Source organism: Taudactylus pleione, unplaced genomic scaffold (genome assembly GCF_031769625.1).
Source record: "Taudactylus pleione unplaced genomic scaffold, aTauple2 ptg000265l, whole genome shotgun sequence".
Classification (NCBI taxonomy): domain Eukaryota; kingdom Metazoa; phylum Chordata; class Amphibia; order Anura; family Myobatrachidae; genus Taudactylus; species Taudactylus pleione.
In genome coordinates, this window is record NW_028284667.1 from 8,303,064 (window position 1) to 8,324,584 (window position 21,521).

The 21,521-nt window shown below is 42.0% G+C and overlaps 1 protein-coding gene across 3 annotated transcripts in view; it reads right to left on the minus strand.

Annotated features, from left to right (window-relative positions):
• Window positions 1-1,412: 1,412 nt before the first annotated feature.
• OFD1 (OFD1 centriole and centriolar satellite protein) overlaps window positions 1,413-21,521 on the minus strand; it is a 76,875-nt gene continuing 56,766 nt past the window's right edge. For all 3 annotated transcript variants that reach the window (XM_088481162.1, XM_088481161.1, XM_088481160.1), the window contains exons 16-23: window positions 19,700-20,287; window positions 19,167-19,308; window positions 18,629-18,729; window positions 15,309-15,428; window positions 8,942-9,081; window positions 6,485-6,622; window positions 5,895-5,950; window positions 1,413-2,850 (exon numbers count right to left, since the gene is read on the minus strand). In XM_088481162.1, coding sequence (XP_088337288.1) covers window positions 2,805-2,850; window positions 5,895-5,950; window positions 6,485-6,622; window positions 8,942-9,081; window positions 15,309-15,428; window positions 18,629-18,729; window positions 19,167-19,308; window positions 19,700-20,287 — 1,331 coding nt within the window. In that variant the 3' untranslated portion in view covers window positions 1,413-2,804. The remainder of the gene's footprint in view (window positions 2,851-5,894; window positions 5,951-6,484; window positions 6,623-8,941; window positions 9,082-15,308; window positions 15,429-18,628; window positions 18,730-19,166; window positions 19,309-19,699; window positions 20,288-21,521) is intronic.

Here is a 21,521-nt window from a genome sequence, read left to right on the forward strand (position 1 = left end):
ATTTAAGAGAAATACATGAAAAAACTGGGGAGACCATCCTGGACCCCCCAAAATGAATAATTTTGTTAGCAGGACCATATAGAAGGCTGTATGAGGGCATTAGGAAGGTACTGTAGGTTTTTAAATGGAGTCAAATGGCTGATTTTGTTTCATCATTAAAAGCAGAAAAAAAAATAATGTAATTTTGGGGTACTTTGAGGGCACCTTGAAAAATAAAATATATATATATATATATATATTTAAATTAAAAATATTGTAATTAAATTTGGGGTGCCTAAACTAATGAAAAAGTTGATTTTGCGGTAATTTGAGGCCAATTTTTTTCAGCCACACCCCCCCAAAAAAAACTGACATGCAATTATTGGACTAATTAAGCTAATTGGAAACTTCCAATTGCCTAATTAGTCATTAGGGGGGGGGGGGGGTTGTCCAAGGGGTTCAGCACAGTGTCCCGTCATTTTAACCTTAAAATAAAAATTTTCCTTTCCATCTCATCTCAGGGAGGTGCGTATTGAAAAATGCAAATTCAGTCTCACTGGTTCAGTGTGAGATGCTAATTGGGATTGCAAACTTGATTCACTATACCAATTCGAAGAGAAAATAGCAATTCGCACCGAATTGGACTGACCCCATAGTGCCAGAACCAGGGCCAAAAAAGTAGGGATTTCCCAGAATCGCTCAATTCCCCTTCTGGTAAAGCGGGTACCACCATTTCCTGAATAATATGGTAGCTTGGAACCACTTTAGGCTTAAAAGCAAAGTTTGTCCACAAAACCCCCCGACCATGGTGAAAAATAAGAAAAGGACATCTTTGCAACAAAACAGTTAGTACCAAAACCCTCCAGGTTGAAGAAAAGGCCAGTATGAATGCAGTTTTCCGAGTCAAAAACTGTATCCACGGTTTCCTACGGTTCAAAAATAGGTTCTTGAAGTGACCAAAGCACAAGAACCAAGTCCCCTAAAATGACAGGAAGTTGGATGTGCAACACCCTTGAAGAAAAATCTGGATGTCCGGAATGGATGCGATTTTCCCTTGAAAGAAAACAGAAAAGGCCGACACCTGCACCTTTAAGGAGCAGAGACGAAGCCCCAAGTCCAGAAACCATCTGCAAGAAGGACAGTAGTCCTTGACAACCAGCACACTGAAGGAGAAAACTCCTATTGTTCTCACCAAGAAATATAGGATTTCCACATATAGGCTGTTAGTGCAAGCAATGAGCAAAAGGATTTGCCCACACATGTGACAATGTCCCTTGCTGGTCAGATGACATAGCGGTCTGTTGGTACATTTGGAAGATGGTTGACAGTGGTCAAATGCCAAAACACGGGGTTAGGCAGTGTGATGGTGAAGTTTTGAGATTACATATGACAATATAAAGACACTTTGAAATGATCAATGCAGGCTTGTCCAGCATGTTTATTGAAGGATGCTGCCTGTCAGCCTCTACCAGCCAGTTCACATTCATCTTGAAGGTCAATGTGTTATATTGTTTCCACACACATTTCATAATATTTATATATACACACACAGTACTTTTTTTTCTCATACAGCAGTGCCTAGATATTGTCTTTTGGTCACCTAGGATAGGGAGGGAATGGGCTAGACATATAATTGTTCTCTTCTGAGTCAATGCGTACAAATTTATTATTGACCTTCGGCTATTCAGGTTAGGTACTGTAATCCTGTAGTCCCTGTTATGTAATCATTTGCTAAACGTTTATATGATGAATGGATCAAACGTTTGATTTTTATTCCGACAACGTGTCTATAGCCTGATTTTGCTATTTTGGAAAGTTAAATTGGTACTAAACCTGTAACCACAAAGTGTTTCTTAGAATTTAACAAGAAAAAAAAAACTACATCTATTTACATTCACTTGTAATTTTAATAGAGAAATAATTTTTGGTAGATTTTCTTTGTAGTGTCAGGTATTATGGAGAAACAAAGCCTTTGATATAAATTGTGTGAGTACTGGACAGAAATATTACTAACATTGATGTAGGAAATAGATAGTCTAAAAATATACTTTGCACAGGGGTAAGAAAAAGCTCCGGCAGGGAGGATATCCATCCAAACGTTATCTGCCCATTTTTACCAATCCGTTCCCTTATCTCAGGGGGTCAGCATTACATAGCTGCCCGAATATACAGTGTAATTGCGTTCCTATGCGTACCCCCTACAGCACCTATACATGCCTCTTAGATATGTGCAAAACTGGAATACTCCTAAAAAAAGATTTAGATATTCACAGTAACTGCAAATTCTACACATTAGAGAGTGTAACTAGAGGATCATTTTGGTCTTAAATGTAACACATATTGCTAAGTGAGTTACAAAGACATGGCAGCGCAGTACATGCGGACAAAACAGAGAAGAGCAAATGGCGGTTCCTGCTTTTGGTTAAACATTTAGTTTGTATTTCTTAGTGTATTATCACTGTAAAAAGTACATTGCAATACTGTGTCACAAACATTTTATATGGAGTTGATCAAAATAATTTCTTGTCACTTGAAAAGATTCTGCAAATAAATATTCAAAACATTCCTGAAATCGTTCTATACATTGAAATTCATCTTGAACAAATGGTTCTACTTAAAAAGGATAGAAAACTATTTATTCCCACTTCCTTTCTAAGGAGTCATTTCTAGACAGTGGGGTTAATAGACACAGAGAAAATATATGCAACAATTTCAGCCATAAGACTTGGCCTTTGACAACATTTCCACATCAAATAAGAACATGCTGTGCTGGTCACACACAATTCAAAGGACTTGGATTTATCATGGAAAGCGGAAACGACTGTTTACCAGAAATCCTCATCTGCTTCTCCGGGAGAATGAGCTGTGATACTGGAGAGATAGAGAAAGGATCTTAGAAAAAAGAAAGGAGACAATTCTGACTACTTAGTCTTGTCAATTACAACAGATATACCCTTCATGCAGAGAGCAGGAGTTAGCGATATGGTGGACAGTGAATTTAACAATGTCCCCCCTTTTTTACATGTATGTTTGTAGCGGTATGTGAAGTTCTCTACAGAAGAGCATTCTACACATCAAATACTGCTCTAGAGCTAGCCAAACCACAAACCAGCCAGCTGCCCCACAACTATGAAGCATTCCCACTCACATCCTTTCCTGTTTCTCTGCTCCTAAAATATCCTCTCTTTCAAGGCTAGTAAAATATTCTTTTGGTGGTGGTGGGGAGGTGTATGGCTTAGAGGGGTACTATACATTCTGCAGAAGTGAATGTCTAATATTAGCTTTATGGGAAAAAGGTGAACATTTTAAGGAGGGCATAATTGTTCATTTATATAATACATTTGTACTACAACACCTCTGTTTTAAAAAGGACAATAGGAAATTAGGGGAGTAGTTTGAAATAAAGCAAAGGTGGGCAGCTACTAGCTCTACTCCAATCAGCAGCTGGCTCTCATTTATAGTCGCTGCTTCTTCTGCTCCAGAGACATATGAGTTGTAGGAAGTGAATACAGAGGTCCCGGATATATGGGCTGGGTACCTGCTCAATACCCATATGAGAGGAAAGAGAAAAGTATTGTCTCTTTGTTGGCGCACATAAGAAGAAAGAAAAATAGTATATAAAATTTAACTTTTATTACATTAATGTTTAAAATTCACTGTACCTTTTAAGTGAAATATAAGAACATAAAAAATAAATTGTTGAAACAAAAATATGTTATAAATATCATTATTTTATATTAAATCATTAACAATACTTATATCTCTATGTCTTGTTATATATTCAATTGACCTTATAGTTGAATTTACAGTATTGGTGTATTATATGGTAATCATTAACCAAGTAATATTAATGTATTAGTTTATTAATTAGTGCATCAAACTGGTATGATTGTTATATTTCAATATGAGTACATTACGTGTGCATTAATATATATCCAATCTCCAATAATGTATTATCATCTATTGGATATAGTCTGTAATAATTTCATAAGCTGCTTATCCAAACAGAGGAATTAATTTAGTGCTTAATACAAATATCCTAGTGTCCTCTATAGGAGGATTATTGTCTATCCCGGACTATTGTCACATGGGATCATGTGTCCAGTATCCAATATATAGACACTATCCCTCCATTAGGATAGAATATGGTGAAATTACTTATTATTCCATTCAACATGTATAGGGAATGTGAAGGGTTAATTCACAAAAGTGGATGTAATAAAATTTGTTTTACATCCTACAGATCATATTGTGCAGATAAGTCCCTGCATAAATCCCAATATAATATACTAATCAACAGAAAGATCAATAAACATTCTCTAATAGATATTACATGTTATGTTAATATATTGTAATTAGATATATACATATATCTTTATCCGAGCGTTCCTTGTTGAATTGTAGATACTGCAAATGAACAATCATCTGTTGGGAGTACAGTAATAGCATGTATCAATTATAGTGCCCTCTGTTGATTAATTTACTTTGTGTTGATACAATCTTATATGATGTTTTATATTACCATATAATCAACATCCACTAATAGATATTACACATTTGTGTCAATACATAATTTGGTTCTTAAAAAGCCAAAATGGATTTTATTTGTATATCCCCTATTCAATTATTCGTATTGCAGATCGACAGCTTTTTATTGGGAATGTAATAATAGTTAATGTCAATTATAACACCCCCTATTGGTTTCTCTGCCTTATATTAATGCAGCACTATGATATATTCAAGTTTGTTGTAGCACCCCCTATTGGATAATTCACATTATATTGGTACAGCACCATACATTAATTAGCACATTTACCACAGCACCACCTATTGGATACTTTTGTATTGTTAAGTAAGATTTATGCAGAATTATTCTTACAGCGCCCCCTATTGGATGTATCTGTTGTGCATGTAAAATATTATTCTCTAGCACATCCTGCTCCCACTATGTTAGTTTATATGTTCAGGCTGTTATTTGCCATTTTTAATCCATTATTAAGTGGGATGCAAATAGTACATCAATCGTTTCAGCTTACAACATGAAGCATACGAGAGCAATCAGAATTCTATAGGGCTTGTGCATCTTACAGCGCCCCCTATTGGATGTATCTGTTGTGCATGTGAAGTAGTATTTCTCTAGCACATCCTGCTCCCACTATGTTAGTTTATATGTTCAGGCTGTTATTTGCCATTCTTGATCCATTATTAAGTGGGATGCAAATAGTACATCAATCGTTTCAGCTCACAAAATGAAGCATACGAGAGCATTCAGAGTTCTATAGGGCTTCTGCATCTTACAGCGCCCCCTATTGGATGTATCTACTGCGCATGTGAAACAGTATTCTCTAGCACATCCTGCTCCCACTGTGTTGGTTTATATATTCAGGCTATTATTTGCCATTCTTAATCCATTATTAAGTGGGATGCAAATAGTACATCAATCGTTTCAGCTTACAACATGAAGCATAAGAAAGTAATCAGAGCTCTATAGGGCTTGTGCATACAGTTATTATTGCAGCGCCCCCTATTGGGTGTATATTCTGCACATATAAATTTCACTAACGTATCCTACTCCCATTATACTAGGTTATATACTCAGGCTATCGTTTTGCCAATCCAGTCAATTTTTAATGGGATATAGGTGATACAATAATATAATTAGGTCATGACATAGAGCATGAGAGAGCAGTGAAGACAGCTCACGCCGACGTACGTTTCACAACTAAAGGTTTTCTCAAGGCACTCAATACAAATGGTGATGGATCCGACTAAAAGGACCCCAGCCAATGGCAGAGCAGATGATTTCACTGATACCTATGACTGCCAACAGGTAGGCATAACAGTTCACCATTTGGATGCCAAAGCAGTAAGAGAGACTAATCTCATTATAAATTGGTCAGTATTAATATGTTTACCTTTCATTAAATAGTTTTTCTTCAATGGACACCTCTTCCATGGGTTCCTTGGTAACCTGGAAATTAAAAAATACATGAGATTTAAACACTAGCTGCAGAGATAACTGGCTGATACTTATGATAGATATGATACATAACTGGGTAAGCAGAAGAAACTACTGCTCAGGGCACAAAATATGCTGGTTTCTAGTATTCCAATTTTAGAAAAGCATTGTTGGCCCAACTGTCTGTCAATTGTCATAATTTTCAACTTTTAATCTATGAGCTAACAAAGCATATCCTGTGTGATATATTTACAATAAAAATGGCAAATATCTTCCGCCATGAGACGGGCTGCTCCTTATTGCTGTGCTGGAAGAACAAACCACTTAATATCATTGTGCAAATTACAACTCAAGTTTAAGTCTCATTCATTTTTGCCTGTGCATAGTGGTCAACTTTAATTGGAACTTGGCATCAAAGTTTCCCCCTCTCCAGAAGTCATATGATCAGGACCAACATGTCTAGTTTTACAGATCTCAGTTTTACAGGAATGCACATTAATCATCCACATTATAAAAGAACAATCAGACTAGACGCTGGGCGCTAACTTTGTCAGACTGATCCTCTGCTCCTTTCTGCAGAAGCAACTGCATGTACTTGTCCAAGGGATTTACTTCTTCCGGATTACTACCCCTCCGATTTTCCTCTTGATCTTCAGCAGATGTTTTAGACTCTGCTACTACAACCTAAGAATTACAGAAAAGGAACCAGTAAGGGATATTGTTTAACAAAATGATTTGTGAAAATGGATTGACGGGGATCACACTTGGGCAAAACGCACGTCTGTCCACATGGGGGTCTGTTTGTGCATAAAAGGGCACCCCATCCTCAATACAGCCCAGCTGCTAACCACACTTTCTTCAATTCAGGTACACTCTATGGGGCTGATTCTGGTTGACAGCACAGCAAAAAAGAGCAGTATCTGTGCATCTTGGTAAAACCATGCTACTGCAGGTGGGGCAGAGGTAAATGTGCAGATTTAGATTTGGGAGGGGTGTGTCCAAACTGATATCTAAATTGCAGTGTAAAAATAAAGCTGTCCAACATTTGTGCACTACATGCAAAACCAGCCATTATTTATCCTGCATGCAAAAATAATAAATACATGTATTTGCACCCCTTGTATTGCAACATGGTTTGTCCCAGAAACAGAGCTACTTGTGTTTTTTTGCTTTGCTCCCATCTCAGAATTAGCCCCTGTATCTGTAGTTTTTCCAAGTACTCTCATTAGGAGGATCAACTCAGGAACTCCTACACTGTCCTGACAGCAGATACCTGCACTGCCTTCCACCTGTTGGGGGGTGGGATTAGGACTCGTTCACCCATTGTTCAATGCTATAGTGGACAGAAGCAGCCTTTTCCCATCCAATACACAGACTCTTTATTTCTATCACACAAACACCATTTATATGACATAGTTACAATGTATTGCTATGCTCATATGATATAATGTTTGAAATATACAGGTTGAGTCTCCCATATACAAATATTCCGAAATACGGAATTATTTTGACATGACAGATAATGAAACCTTTGATTTTCGATGGCTCAATGTACACAAACGTTGTCTAAGGCACAAATTATTAAAAATATTGTATAAAGTTACCTTCAGGCTGTGTGTATAAGGTGTATATGAGAAATAAACGAATTTCATGTATGTACACAAACTTTGCTTGATCCACAAAATTATTGAAAATAGTGTATAAAATGACCTGCAGGCTGTGTGTATAAGGTGTATATAACACATAAATGCATTGTGTGTGTATATTGGGGTCCCATTCCTAAGATATTTCATTATAATATGCAAATATTCCAAAATACGGAATATTCCGTTATCCAAAATATCCCTGGTCCAAAGCATTTTGGATATGGAAGACTCAACCTGTATTGATAGAATGTGCATATAGTATACCTTTTTATTGATTGTAATTTTTCAGTAACAGTTATACTTCTCATGTTTACTTGGCTGATGTAATACTGTATTGTGTTACATATTTTTGAGTTATGCAGTTTATATACAGTATGTGCTGATTTTGGACATTTCTGACTGCTGAGGAGCAATTAGCTACATACTTTAAAACTATGGACTGTGATGATGTATTTTAATGCATCAGTGTTTTTCTCATTCATTCTTTCTCTACTCCCCATCACATATTTTGTCACTTTACCCTCACCCACTTTCCTTCTCCTAAGCCTGAGAGACCAATTACAATTTTTGGACTCCCATTCTCAAAGGACTTTGGCCCTCATTCAGAGCCGTACGCTCTGAGCAGAGCGCACGCTCTGAATGAGGGCCGGGCTCCATTTTCATGGAGCGTCCTCCTGGACGCTCGTATAGCTGTGGGTCACCACCCACAGGCTATACGAGCGTGCATTGTGATGGCCGCGATGGTCGAGACCATCGCGACCATCGAATTTGCGAGCCGGAGCCTGCGGTTGAGGTTTTCAACCGCAAGCTCCGGAGTGATTTTGGCTCTATCAGAGCCAAAATCACTCCCACTGACATCACTAGTGATGTCAGTGGGCCGGCTTCTGACGGGAGGCGTTCCCGTGGGAACGCCCCCGGCAGGGAGGCACGCCCACCAAAGGGGGCATGCTGTCAATCAACATTGACAGCACGCCCCCTTTGATCGGACACAACGAGCGAAGGACTTTCCTTCGCTCGTCGCGTCTGGCGCATGCGCACGACGGAGCTCCCTCCGTCGTGCGCATGCTCAGTCCATAACATCGACCCACTTGCGAGCGGACAGCCGCTCGCGAGTGGGTCTGAATCAGGCCCTTTATTCTTTGTTTTTTATAATTTGTTATGTTGAGACTTGTTTTATGCAATTTTAATACATATCTAATACAGGTTATTTTTCACAATGAGTGTCCCGCTGTTAGAGAGTGTCTTCTGCTAATATGCCATGAAGTTTGTTACCAGTACTCAGGACACCTCCATTCCCCTAACATATTACAACTGTATGGCCTCGGATATAGAAAGAAACAAAATAAAATGTCATTACCTCCTGCTGGCAGTCCGCATTCTTAAGGCTTTCAGAGTGTTCTTTATTTGGGTCTTCAGCAGGCTCTTGGTGGTTAATTTGCTTATTCCGCTGTACATTCTTGTCATGGCTGGGGTTGTCAGTTTTATCCTGACTACTGACTAAAATATAAACCAACAGGCTATTACTGTATTACTAGTCATGGGATCATCACACTGGCAATTCTGGCTATCTGTTTGTAATGCATACAAGCCAAGTCTGCTAACTAAATGCATGTGACTGGGATGCAAAGTCGCTCGGTAGGTGGAACATTTTTGTCCATTCATCATCATTAAACAAAAAGGATCGAGGTACATAATCTCTTTAAATAGTAAATTCAGACAGCTGTGACTCTTACAAGTATAACTTGTGGATGAACAATCCATACTTCAAAATGAAAACATTTTTTTAAATGCAACTAGGACGCACTTGTGCTGATTAATTTGATATGTAACAGGACCTGGTGGCTTACTCACGCCAGGCAAGTCGTGCTGTGTGGCATATTGAGGATGGATTTCTAAGGACACCAGACAATGGGGGAGATGTATTATACATATCGTACCACTATAACTCTTCCTGCTTCGCCTCTTTACCAAGGCTAAGCAGGAAGCCCTACCAATGAGATCTATGAACATCTCATCTGCTGGAGTGGTGGAGTGAAAACTCCCCCGTCGGGTGATCCCTGCTGAGTACACAGCTGTGTCTCGCGCCCAGCCAGCTCCACTGGGCATGCGCGGGATCTCGCAAGCAACGCAAGATCCCGAGTGCAGCCCCAGGAGCTGGCAGTACTGTCCCTGCTGTGGTGATAGGGCAACGACTGTCGATATCAATAGCTGCAGCTGTCAGAACAGTCAGTGCAACATCGCTCTCCATATCGGCGCTATCTTGTAGATAGCAGCGCCGATAATAACAGGAACGCATAGCGCCCCTGTCAATTACCGCACAACCCCACCGTAGTACATGAGGGAGAAGTGTATCAGCACACATAACGTGCGCTGATAGCACTTCTTCCCCATATTGACAGTTAATACATCTACCCTTGTGTACCATACAACAGTCAAAAACATATCTGTGCTACTGGATGATTACACAGCCCAACAAGAAAAAAAATAAGAGATATGGTAAGAACTTACCTTTGCTATCCCTATTTATACGAAGTCCACAGGATACCTTGGGGGTATAGGCGATGGTGGAAGTCATCGGGCACCACACAGTTAAATTTCATCTCCCAGGATGCACCGGGGCCCCTCTCCTATACCTTGCCCCCAGGCCAAGCACCTTCAGTTATGTATCAAGCCACAGGAGGAGAAAAAAAAGAGAGAGTAGAAAGTCTAGAACACACAAGGATCAATTCTCATACAGAAGGAGACGGAAAACCGGTGACCAGAGCAAAGCCCATCTGAAGCACGGGTGCGACAGGGTGGGAGTCCTGTGGACCCTACGGACTTCGTAGATATAGAGATAACAAAGGTAAGTTCTTACCATATCTCTTATTTTCTACTGCAGGGTCCACAGGATACCTTGGGGATGTACCAAAGCAGTCCCTTTAAGGGTGGGGATGCTCCTGTGCAGAAAGGAGAATCCGCCGCTCAAAGGAAGCATCCTGAGAGGCGAAGGTATCAAATGCATAATACGTCACAAAGGTATGGACAGAAGACCACGTGGCCGCCTTACAATGTTGCACAGCCGAGGCGCCACGTCGAGCTGCCCATGAGGGACCCACAGACAGAGTAGAATGAGCAGTAACAGAGGGCGGCACTGGAAGGGCCTCATCAGTGTAAAACTCAGAGATCGTCATACGAATCCACCTAGCCAAAGTTTGCTTATTCCACCTAGCCAAAGTTACCACTACCCTTCTTGTGGTAACCATAGAGGATAAACAAGGAGTCAGACTTCCGAAGGGAACTGATACGGTCCACATATATCCTGAGAGCACGTACCACAACCAATGAGGCCTCACCTGCCGAGAGGTCTGGAGAGGAAACTCGACACCACCTTAGGAAGGAACTCAGGGCGAGTCCGAAGCACCGCCCTGTCCTGGTGAAAAATCAGAAATGGAGGGCGACAAGAGAGAGCCCCCAAATCTGACACTCTTCTGGCAGAAGCAATAGCCAGAAGGAACACAGTCTTAGCCGTAAGCTATTTGAGGTCCACTAAGCCCAGAGGTTCAAATGGAGGGCCCTGAAGAGCCCTAAGCACCACAGCCAAATCCCAAGAAGCCACATGAGGGACAAAGGGAGGCTGAATGCGAAGGACCCCTGGAGGAAAGTGCGGATATCAGGAAGAGGTGCAATCCTTCACTGGAACCACACATAAAGGGCAGAGACATGCACCTTCAGTGAAGCAAGGTGGAGATCAAGGTCCAAACCGGCCTGCAGGAAAGCCAAAACTCTGGATATCCGAAACACCTGGGGTCGTACCCTCTTGGACGACACCAATCAAAATAGGCGTGCCACACCCTGCGATAAATCCTGGCAGAGGCAGGCTTTCGTGCTCTGAGCATGGTGTTAACCACAGAGGTAGAAAAACCCTTAGACCTCAGGGGGGATGTCTCAAGAGCCACGCCGTCAAAGACAGATGACCCAGGTCCGGACATTAAGGCAACAGCACCGGAATGTCGATGGAGAGACTATGAAGATCTGAGTACCAGTGACGTCTGGGCCACGCTTGAGCCACCAGCAGGACAGTGCCTCCTTCTTCTTTGAATTTCAGAAGCACCCAAGGAAGGGAGAACGGAGGAAACAGGTATGCAAACTGGAAGGTCCACTTGACCAACAGAGCATCGCAAGTATAATAGACACCAGGGTTTCCATCTTGAACCGAGGTACTCTGAGAAATTTGTTCAGGTACTTCAGATTGAGGATAGGCCGATATGAACCGCTCGGTTTCGGAACCAGAAAGAGGTTGGAATAATAACTCGTTCCCCTCTGGGGAAACGGTACTGGAACTATGACTCCTGCCTGGAGCATAGAGTGTACTAATTTCTGGATCTCCAAGGCCCTGTCCTAGTTTGACTGAAGTCCCGTGGTGGAGAACTGATGAGGAGGCCTTCTGCGGAAAGAGAGGGCGTACCTGTGAGAGACCACTTCCCGTACCCAAGTATCTGTGGTTGTCTGACACCAGCACTGGGCGATTTGAAGAAGTCGGCCCCCCACTTTGGGGTCCCCCAAGGGGAGGCCCGTCCCCTCAGGCTGAGGGTTTATCGTCAGACTTGGCAGCCGGACGTCTGGTGCTCCAAGCCTGCTTCTTGGGCTTGGTAACCTCCTTGGCTCCTGATGGCCTAGGAAAGGACTGAACCTTAGGTTTTCCCTGAGTAGATAGGTCCGAAAAGGACGAGGTCCTAGACCCCGATGGAGTCGGGGCAGACGGTAGACAAGCAGATTTTGCAGCTGCCAAGGTGTCTACAATTTTTTCCAAATCCGGACCAAACAACACCTTTCCACTAAAGGGCAAACACTCCTCCCCTTTCTTACACTCAGCATCTGTTCTCTAAGAGCGCAACCATAGGGAGCGACGTGCCGAAATCCTGGACGTTAAGAGGCTAACATCTAAAGCAGCCTCATTAATGTATGTAGTCGAATCCCTGACATAACCCACCAGTTCTATTTGCTCACTGGTAGCATCCAAAGGGAAAGACGCCTCCAAAGCGTTCGCCCAGTGTTCCATGGCCCTGGCAACCCAGCATATGGCCATAGCTGGCCTGGAAGCCCCTCCTGAAAGGGAATAAATAGGCTTTAAACACACCTCCACCTTCCTGTCCGTAACATCGTTCAAAGAGTACATGGATGGCATATGCAGAGTCTAACTCTTAACCAGGCGTGTCACATGAGAATTCACCTGAGGAGGAGTTTCCCATTTAGAGAAATAATTTTCCTCAAAAGGATAAGCGTAAGCCAAACGTCTTTGAGGTTTGAAACGCTTTCCTGGAGATTTCCAAGCCTCCTCTAAATGATCCACTAATTGATCAGACAGAGGAAAGATTGCAGCGGTGCTTTTAACATCCTCGAAATAGGCATGTTTGGACTTAGCTGCCGGAGGCTCCTCGTCCCCAATCTCCATGGCCACACAGACCGCCCGTATGAGGCCCTGGACATACATTTTTTACTTAGGCTCAGCTTCCCGCTTGGGGGGCTCAGAGTCAGAAAAGTCATGTATCTCCCCTTCATCAGGCGTTCTGTCGTCATCATCATAGTGCGTCGACTGACACGACATAAGTTGTTCTTAGCAGGCCTAAGCGGGAATTCACCCTGCAACATCTGTGTCAGGTTGTGAACCGAAGTAGAGAAAAAGAGTTAACCCAATTAGGCTCCGGAGACACCGGAGAAGGTGTCGGCTGTGGAGGGAGGCATTGCGCCACCATCATCTGCTGGGGGACCCCCTGTATGGGGGTTTGAACTACCGCCTGCTGCGTGAACCCCATCTGGATAAACGCAGGGGGGGCTGCCAACCGTCCCACAATGGTATTCAGAGCTTGTGCAAAACAAACCCAGGGAGGCACCTGTGCAGAAGTAGAAACAGCAGGTGTACATGAAAGGGCAGAACAAGTTGTACATAAGCCCCCATTAAGTACATCTTCCTCCCCAATGCCTGCCTTACATCTGGAGCAGGAATGTAGGAGAGGGGCATCAATCTGTATAGATTTGTCACTCCCAGGCATTGTAGAGTATGGATACTGTATGTGACCCACCACACAGAAAAATACTGTTAACTGTGAGGTAAATTTCCACCCTGACAGTACTGGAACCGTGAGGGCTGTGAGAAGGAAAAGTATAGAGAAAGCAAAATGGCTGACAGAGAAAAGAAAATACAGTCAGACAGCATTAGCATAAGTCACATACAATGCAGAATATCCACCTGCACTAATGGCACTACCATCAACTAAGCAGACCTAAAGTCTGGTAAGTATAGTGCTACATACTCTGACCTTACAGGAGGAGAGGTATGCAGGGGAACCCGGGCTCCGCACCGCTGATGAGACCAGCGTCTAAGCCTTAAGATGGCTGCCGGAGAGCTCAGAGGAGGAGGACCCGAAGAAGGTGTGCTGACACAGCCCGCCAGACAGCAGTGGAAAGGCGCTGTGTGCAGCGGGGGAGGCGCCAGCTGTGCGACAGGAAAGGCGCTCTCCCCTGACCTGCTATTAATCCCCGGGACACTGGAGCTTGTTTGAAAGCTCCAGCCCGACGTCCCTGGTGGTCTAGTGGCAGTGCAGGCTCAGACTCAATGCCTGGCTCAGGGAGCCCCCCTACCCTGGGGATAAATTAGTACTGTGAACCAGCGGGCGTTGCTTACCTTGCAATCCCCGTGATATCCGGCCACAGTCCAGGGATCCCCTGGGGTCCCTGCTAGCAGAGACCCCGGAAGTCCGCCAAGATCCCTGGATCGGTACCGGCGTCTCGGCGCCGGCAGGGTGGCGGAGCGGCAGCACGGACATCTGTTGGACTGTCTTTGCTGACCGCTCTTGAAGAATCTTCTGGGGCTGTTTGAACAGCCCCAGAAGATGTAATAATTTTGGCTCTGTGATCATTCTAGAATATTACTCCTCTGTATATAAGTGATCGGTCACCTAACCAACGGTCAGTCGACAGTTGTCTATTGTGTGTTTCTTGTTTCCCAGGTGTATCTCAAAAATTAGACCTAATCTTGCAAAACCGATGTCATATTCGGAAACAGCACCACAACGTTATCTCAAAATTGCTTAATATGATTGGCAATAAAATGAGTGCTGAACAGTGTTATGCTTGCATAAAAAGCATTATATATAAGTGTGTGTAGATGTAGATAGATAGATATGTTCTAGATCAGTCTTTGTGCTGTTAGCAATGGTATATGATCACCACACTCATTTGGAAGGACACTTTTGTGCCTTGATAAATTGCAGCATGTTTAGCAGTTATACAGGATACTGGCATGTGTTAGAGTATTGCCGCTCTTATTTCACTGTGTTCCACCCACAGAAATCCAAAGCAAATTGACAAAATAAGGATTATTGAGGAATAAAAATAAAAAGTAATGTGGGTGTTATAATCGCTGTATGTATTAGCATTGTTACTTTCTGCAGTGTATTTTCCATATTAAAGAACAATATCTGGTACTCAGATTTCTGTCTGAAACTAGGGAGTATTTTATACAAAGTATATTAAAAACAACAAAAAAAATACTATTTTTATGAGGAAAAAATCCATAAGACTCCACTGCACAAACATATTCCTACTAACATTTAGTATGTTCCCTGTATGACACAGATAGAAGTAATGTATAGGCAGTGACAGAACAAAACTAGGACTATTTTTGGAATCTAAAATGAGACATTGAATATTGATTATGGGAGCATGAAGTTCATGTAACTTACACAAGTCAGGCAGTGAATTAGTTGCCCCTGGTGCATCTGCAGTGACACGGATGTCATGCACATAGTCCTCAGATGGATGAGACCAGTCACTTTCAAGCTGCTCTGGTATGTCCTCCTGGTCTGAGGGAAAAAGAGGAGGGGGGTTAGTTTAACAATGATCCCATTATCTTGTAGGCCAGGGCCTGGCAGAAGTGTCTGGGAATGACTGCGTTCACACACTATGCTGCATTGAGCCCCAATTCTATAATGGCACAAAACTGGAGAGTTTTTTCTTCTTTACCACTTAATTAACACGGACGTCACTGTATGAACAGGGAGTAGTGAAATGTATAGTAGAACTTAAAAAGAATATTGTACATTTGTATTTCTAGCTATTTTTGCATGTCCTAATTTGTTTCTATGTGAAATTATGTTCAGAGCAGGAACACAAAATGTACACTTTACAATTGCTGGTCGGGCCACTTACACTACATCAGCAACATTATGATTGGTTGGTACTTTATCTCTCTCCAAGCTGTGATAAATCTCTTTAGTCGCAACACAATATACATTTGATTGAAACAAACAAGATGTATTATCATGGTGAGGCCTATGAGATTCTCAAAGGAGCCATTTTCTGTGCAATGTCGGATTGGAAAACTCCATTAGAAATGATACCATATTAGTAGTTCATACACCAAGACAGTCTAGAACAGGTTTGCCATTGTGCTTTACTGACGGATGGGGAACAAAATGTAATGGAGAAATCCAAGTTACATTAAACCTACTGATTAAGAATCTTTTAGGTCATTGTAAAATGTTGCTTATAACATTGGAATTCAGACTAAGAACCTCAGTAATACATCATTTATTCTTCATTTCCTGACAAACAATTTCATTGCTGGATAGAAGCATTAAATATTTTGTTTTATAACTTCAGTCATCACAATCTATTATTTGAAACATGACTGTCTCACAAGCATACAGTATATAACAGTGATGTACAGCAGGCGCATAGTAGGACAGTATGAAGTGAATAGAATTACAGTACACATGCTCAATCCGTTTTCCCAGCAGCTGCTGTCATACCATGGAGGAGTGCAGCAGGACCACGGTCTTACTCACTGCTGCCTCCTTCTGGATTCAGGAGGGACTTTTCCCATGTAGCATAATAATATAGATGGTAGAGACAGCAAGACCAATATTACAAGGGTGGGGGATCGAGTTAAATAAAAAGTGTGTTTTTTTTTTTTTTTATCTACTGGTCCTATAAATTTTTAGTCTCATTGTTTTATAGTTCAACAAAATTATTCAACCAGGCCAAACCTGATCCAAACAAAAGCAATTTATTTTGGCTACACAAATACTACTAATACGTGAAACAATATAATTGTATGTACAGTTTAACACTTGTAAAATAAAAGAAAAAAATGATTTTGCAGCGTGCCATATTTACTTACATATGACAAGCATGTAATGTAAATAGTGCTCATGGTATGTAGAAATCTGATGGGGGATTTTTGGCTTGCAAACTAGGATTACAGATAAATTAATGGACAAAATAGGTGTAATCTGCCAGTGTACATACATCAAGCAGTACACTATGGCTTAGACAATACTACTATATAATGCGTTGTTCACTAAGGTACTGACAACTCTAAATGTAGCTCACACAATAAACCGTTTATTACACACATATTTGTGGGTTATGCGATTGTCTTATTATTGTTTATGGTCTCTTTTGGGACATTATGAATACATTTTCCTGTGCTAAGTAGAGAGTTTGTGGTCACTGACATAAAACATTAGTGATTATGCTGAAATATTCCAGCGGTCCTGGATATCATCAAGTAACACTGACAACAGGGGACCTCTGTTGGACCCAAAAGGGTAGTACAACATGTACTTATCCATAGTAACACAACACAGGCCTTCCAGAGACACAGATGTCTGATACATCTTATTTAAAACCGTATAAGTTTGGATTAGCACAACATGGATTTTATCATGTTTCCAACAGATCTGTTTTGAAGTGAGGTGGAAAGCCAGAAAAATGATGTTTGCCATATAGAAAGTGATCGCAGTAAGAGACTGACTTTATGGGGGATTTCTCCAACCAGCTGAAGAGCAAAGGACAAATTCACATAGAAAACGGCTGATCTGGAAAGCTTTGTGTTAGCTCAATAAATCAGCAAATGTTTTACAGATTAAAATGTAGTTATTAGTTCAGGAAATTAGATTGCAGTGACTTCAAAGGTGAACAATTTGCTTTCCTTACACTACACTAGATATACAAGTTCATTGATCAACAGACCTTTAAATGTATGCTATGTCTGTTCTCGCAGTACTGTCCCTCTTTTACAGCATTACAGCATTGCATCTTTTTATTTGTAGCAGCTGTCTAACTGGCAGCCCCAGCAACATCCAAAGACTCTATTAAAAGCCATATTAGATTTAATCCTATTTAGCCCTAAGGCACGTATGCAGCCTGCTTGATGTGAACACTAGGACATCATGTTAAGCTGGATTCGTTTCCTACTACAGATGTGTTATCATATGGAACAAAAAGGATAGGTGTATGAGGAGAGATGCCTGGTGCGATTCACTCGTATCGGACCTGTTATTTTCCTTCTTCACAAAGACGGCATATTTTTCCCTCAGTTTTACGTCTTACCATACCTCCCAACATTCTGCCAATCACATGTGGGACTACTAGCGTGCGAAAGGCGTGTGACCTCTTAGCCCTTAGGCCATGCCCCCTTATGTGTGAAGTTTCTTGTCACACTAGCACCTCAACACCTGCTGGGCTGCCCCCAACCTCTACCGCCACTAAATAGATGTTGTGCAGGAGTACACGCTGCATCCATTCACCGCTGCTCTGACAGAGAGTCACTGGGGGTGGCCCATATTACTGCATAAAAAGTTTGAAGAAAAATGTGAAAAACTGGGTAAAAGACACTCTGCTACAGAGCGTATTAACAAACTACAGCAGCTAGGACTAAAAAAATAAAAACAATGGCTTAGCCTACTTATGAAAAATATAAGAAGTATAGAGATGGACTTCCTTCAAAATTTTACTATTAATTTATGGTATTTCCTTTGAAAAAGCTTTTTATTCCACTGTAAATATAGCAAGTATTAAGAACCCGGAGATAACGTTCCCTAGCAACGGCACATTTTGTGTTGCTGGGCTGTAGCTCATGCAGAGATGGAGGAAAGGCTTATGTCAGATGCCTTGTAGGATATTCTGCACTTCATCAGCTTATATAGCTGCTTACAATTCCTTCCTAGTTCTGGTTCCTTTCTGTTATTTTACATGTAATACAGTTATGAAGTCTTACCTTGTAATGATGAGTCTGAGTGATTCAGGCCCTCAGGATGTATCTTTTCAGGCTTTGAATGGTCGGTTATATCCAAACTCGCAGCAGCTGGCTGGTGAGCACTAGAAAGAAGAAATGAAAACTCGGTAGGTAAAGAATAATTTCCGATACAAGTTACCACAAAACCATGGGCACCACTTCATTCACTGTTGTATGAAAAGAATGCTGGTGGGTCATGGGTCCATCCAGTGTCTGGAATGTATGTGCGTTACATACTCTCCATCTATTGTAGGGATTAGCAAACCTTTTTGTGCTGTATTTACTCTGCAGTCAATATGCTAATAATTGAAGGATGATTGCCTCATAAGCCTATATAATATTGATGTACAGGAGGCAAGGTAGGATAGTCTAAAGTGAATAAAGTTTTGCTATCATTTTTGAAACTATACCAGGAAAATAGCAGACTGTGTGCATGTCATGAAAACATGAATCAGAAGGTAACATATGCAATAACATATTGGTGTCCGAGAAATAAGATAATTTGGATGTGTTGCTAAACCTGGGAAGATGCCCTATTCCGGGTTCCTCTCCAGTATCCGGAACATCACGGCTAAGCATGGGAAGTTGCTGGACTTTAGGAATGGGAGAAAGTCTGTGATTCGGACTGTGGTGTGAAGATGAGATGTAAGAGCCATCATTATCTGTAATGAGGGAAAATATATATATTTAGTTTAATACATAAAATGCAACAATTAGAAGTTTTGATGAAGCACACTGCAATGAAAGCAGCCAGCCAGTAGTCTTATCTCTCTAGGACAAGGGAAACAAATGAAGACAAACGTCTCTTCAGTTGTCACAATGAATATATGTTATCTGCACCATACTAAAGTGCTACTAAATGCAAATTAAATATATGTTATCTGCACCATATTAAAGTGCTACTAAATGCAAATTAAATATATGTTATCTGCACCATATTAAAGTGCTACTAAATGCAAATTAAATATACATATTTACATATGTAATTGTGAATGCTGCTAGTACCTCTTTTATATATCATTCACAGAAATATTCATATAATTGTCTTCTTACCTCGGTGACTTTCTGCAGGTTTTGGCACTGGAGTTGAAGACAGCCTACGGGTAGAGGAGATCTTGGTCTGTGGTGGGGTTATATTTACTTCCGATGGCAATAGTCCTTCATATGTCTGTGTTTTTAGTCTGTTTAAGAGAATATGTTGCTGCGGAGTGAGGTTGTCCTCTAAAAAAGAGACTTTATGCTGCAGCATAGCTGGTTTTGTGCCTAAATAACCTCTACTAGATGGAATCACAGTTTGTGGGTATCTGTCGATGGAAGCAGTCTGGAGAACTCTGTGCTGGTAGTTACGGTAAGCTTCCTCTAAATATTCTGCTTCTTTTTCAAGCTCTTTAATTCGAGCCTTAGTGCTGGCCACAAACTCCAGATCAGAGTCAGGAGAGCTGCTGCCGGTCCTTTCAGCGTAGCGAGGCTTTTGCCCTGAAATGCCACCTGTTTCAACAATAGAATCCATAAGATGTTGGCTTTTGAAGCCAGTTCTCTCAAAAAAAGTATTGGGACGCACAATCTTGTTGGTGGGGAAGTCTAGCACAGAGTGGCTAAGCAGAGATGTCCTGGGGACGCGATACACTTCATTTTCAAGAGCTAGCAAAGGAACAGTCACACAAAAGGAAATAAAATAGAAATATTAGGTAATGTAGTACACGGAATCATTAATGTATCATCTTCTGCAGATTATTACCCTCCAGTTATTATATGATATAGCATGACAAACCGAAAAAAAAAGAAATACCTTCTTATTTATGTTACCTTAAGAGATGGTTCAGGCGATAACTATAACTTTAGTTTTATTTATACTGTTTCAATATAAAAAGAATGAAAAAAAAAAAAGAATGCAGCATATGACACTGCGAATACACTAAGTTTTTGTGCATTTTGATTTGGTGAAAATTTAAAATTTGTCAACACAGACCTTTAACCACTTAACGGACGATTTTTTTTCTACTTCAGGGTCCATAGGGGGCTTGGGGTTATAGCTGGAACAGGATCCATGGGCACCACACAGTTAAGCTTTTAGCTCCCAGGATGCACTTGGGTCCTCCTCTATACCCCGCCCCCGAGCCACAGGCACCTCAGTGTAAGCTGGTGCCTGGCCGGAGTCGGTCACCGCGCAGGGGGGCTGCAGGAGCAGCCCCCAGAAGCTTTTTATTTTAAGTTAGATTTTATTTATTTTTAATCTCTTTTTACTACAGACGGCAGCGAAGGGCTGTCTGTACAGACGCCCACGCTGCCGCTCTGATCCCCGACTGGCGCCGCGACGCCAGTACTGATCTGGGGATCGCGGGGGGGGGGGGGGGGGGGCAGAGTCCGTACTAGCCGGACTCTGTCTACCTCCCAGGACTGCTGCCGGAGTCGCCGGGGATTGAGGTAAGCCGCGCGTCGCTGGCTAGCGGCGGCGCGCGGAATGCCTTAAATGCAGTCCTTTAGCCTCCGGTCCGGGGGACAGACCGGAGGCTGCTGGCAGTGGCGGCGGGCCCCCCCCATAACCCGTGGGACCACTAGACCACCAGGGATAAAGGGGCAAGCGGGAAGCCAGCATCCCTGGGGTTATGGCCAGCCAGGGGAGGAAGCCTTCCCTGTTCAGCGGCTCCTCCCCTCAGCTCAGCGCGCCTTTCAGCACGCAGTCTGGCGTCGCTGAGCTGCAGTTACACGGCCACTCCTCCTCTGAGGTCTCCAGCGGCCATTTTCCCAGTGGCAGCGCAGATCTCAGGGAGCACGCGGACCGGTCCCCCTGTGTACCTCTCCCCTGATTAAGGACAGCGTACACAGCACTATAGCCCTCCCAGACACTGAATCTGGGCAGGTTGATTGTAGTGTA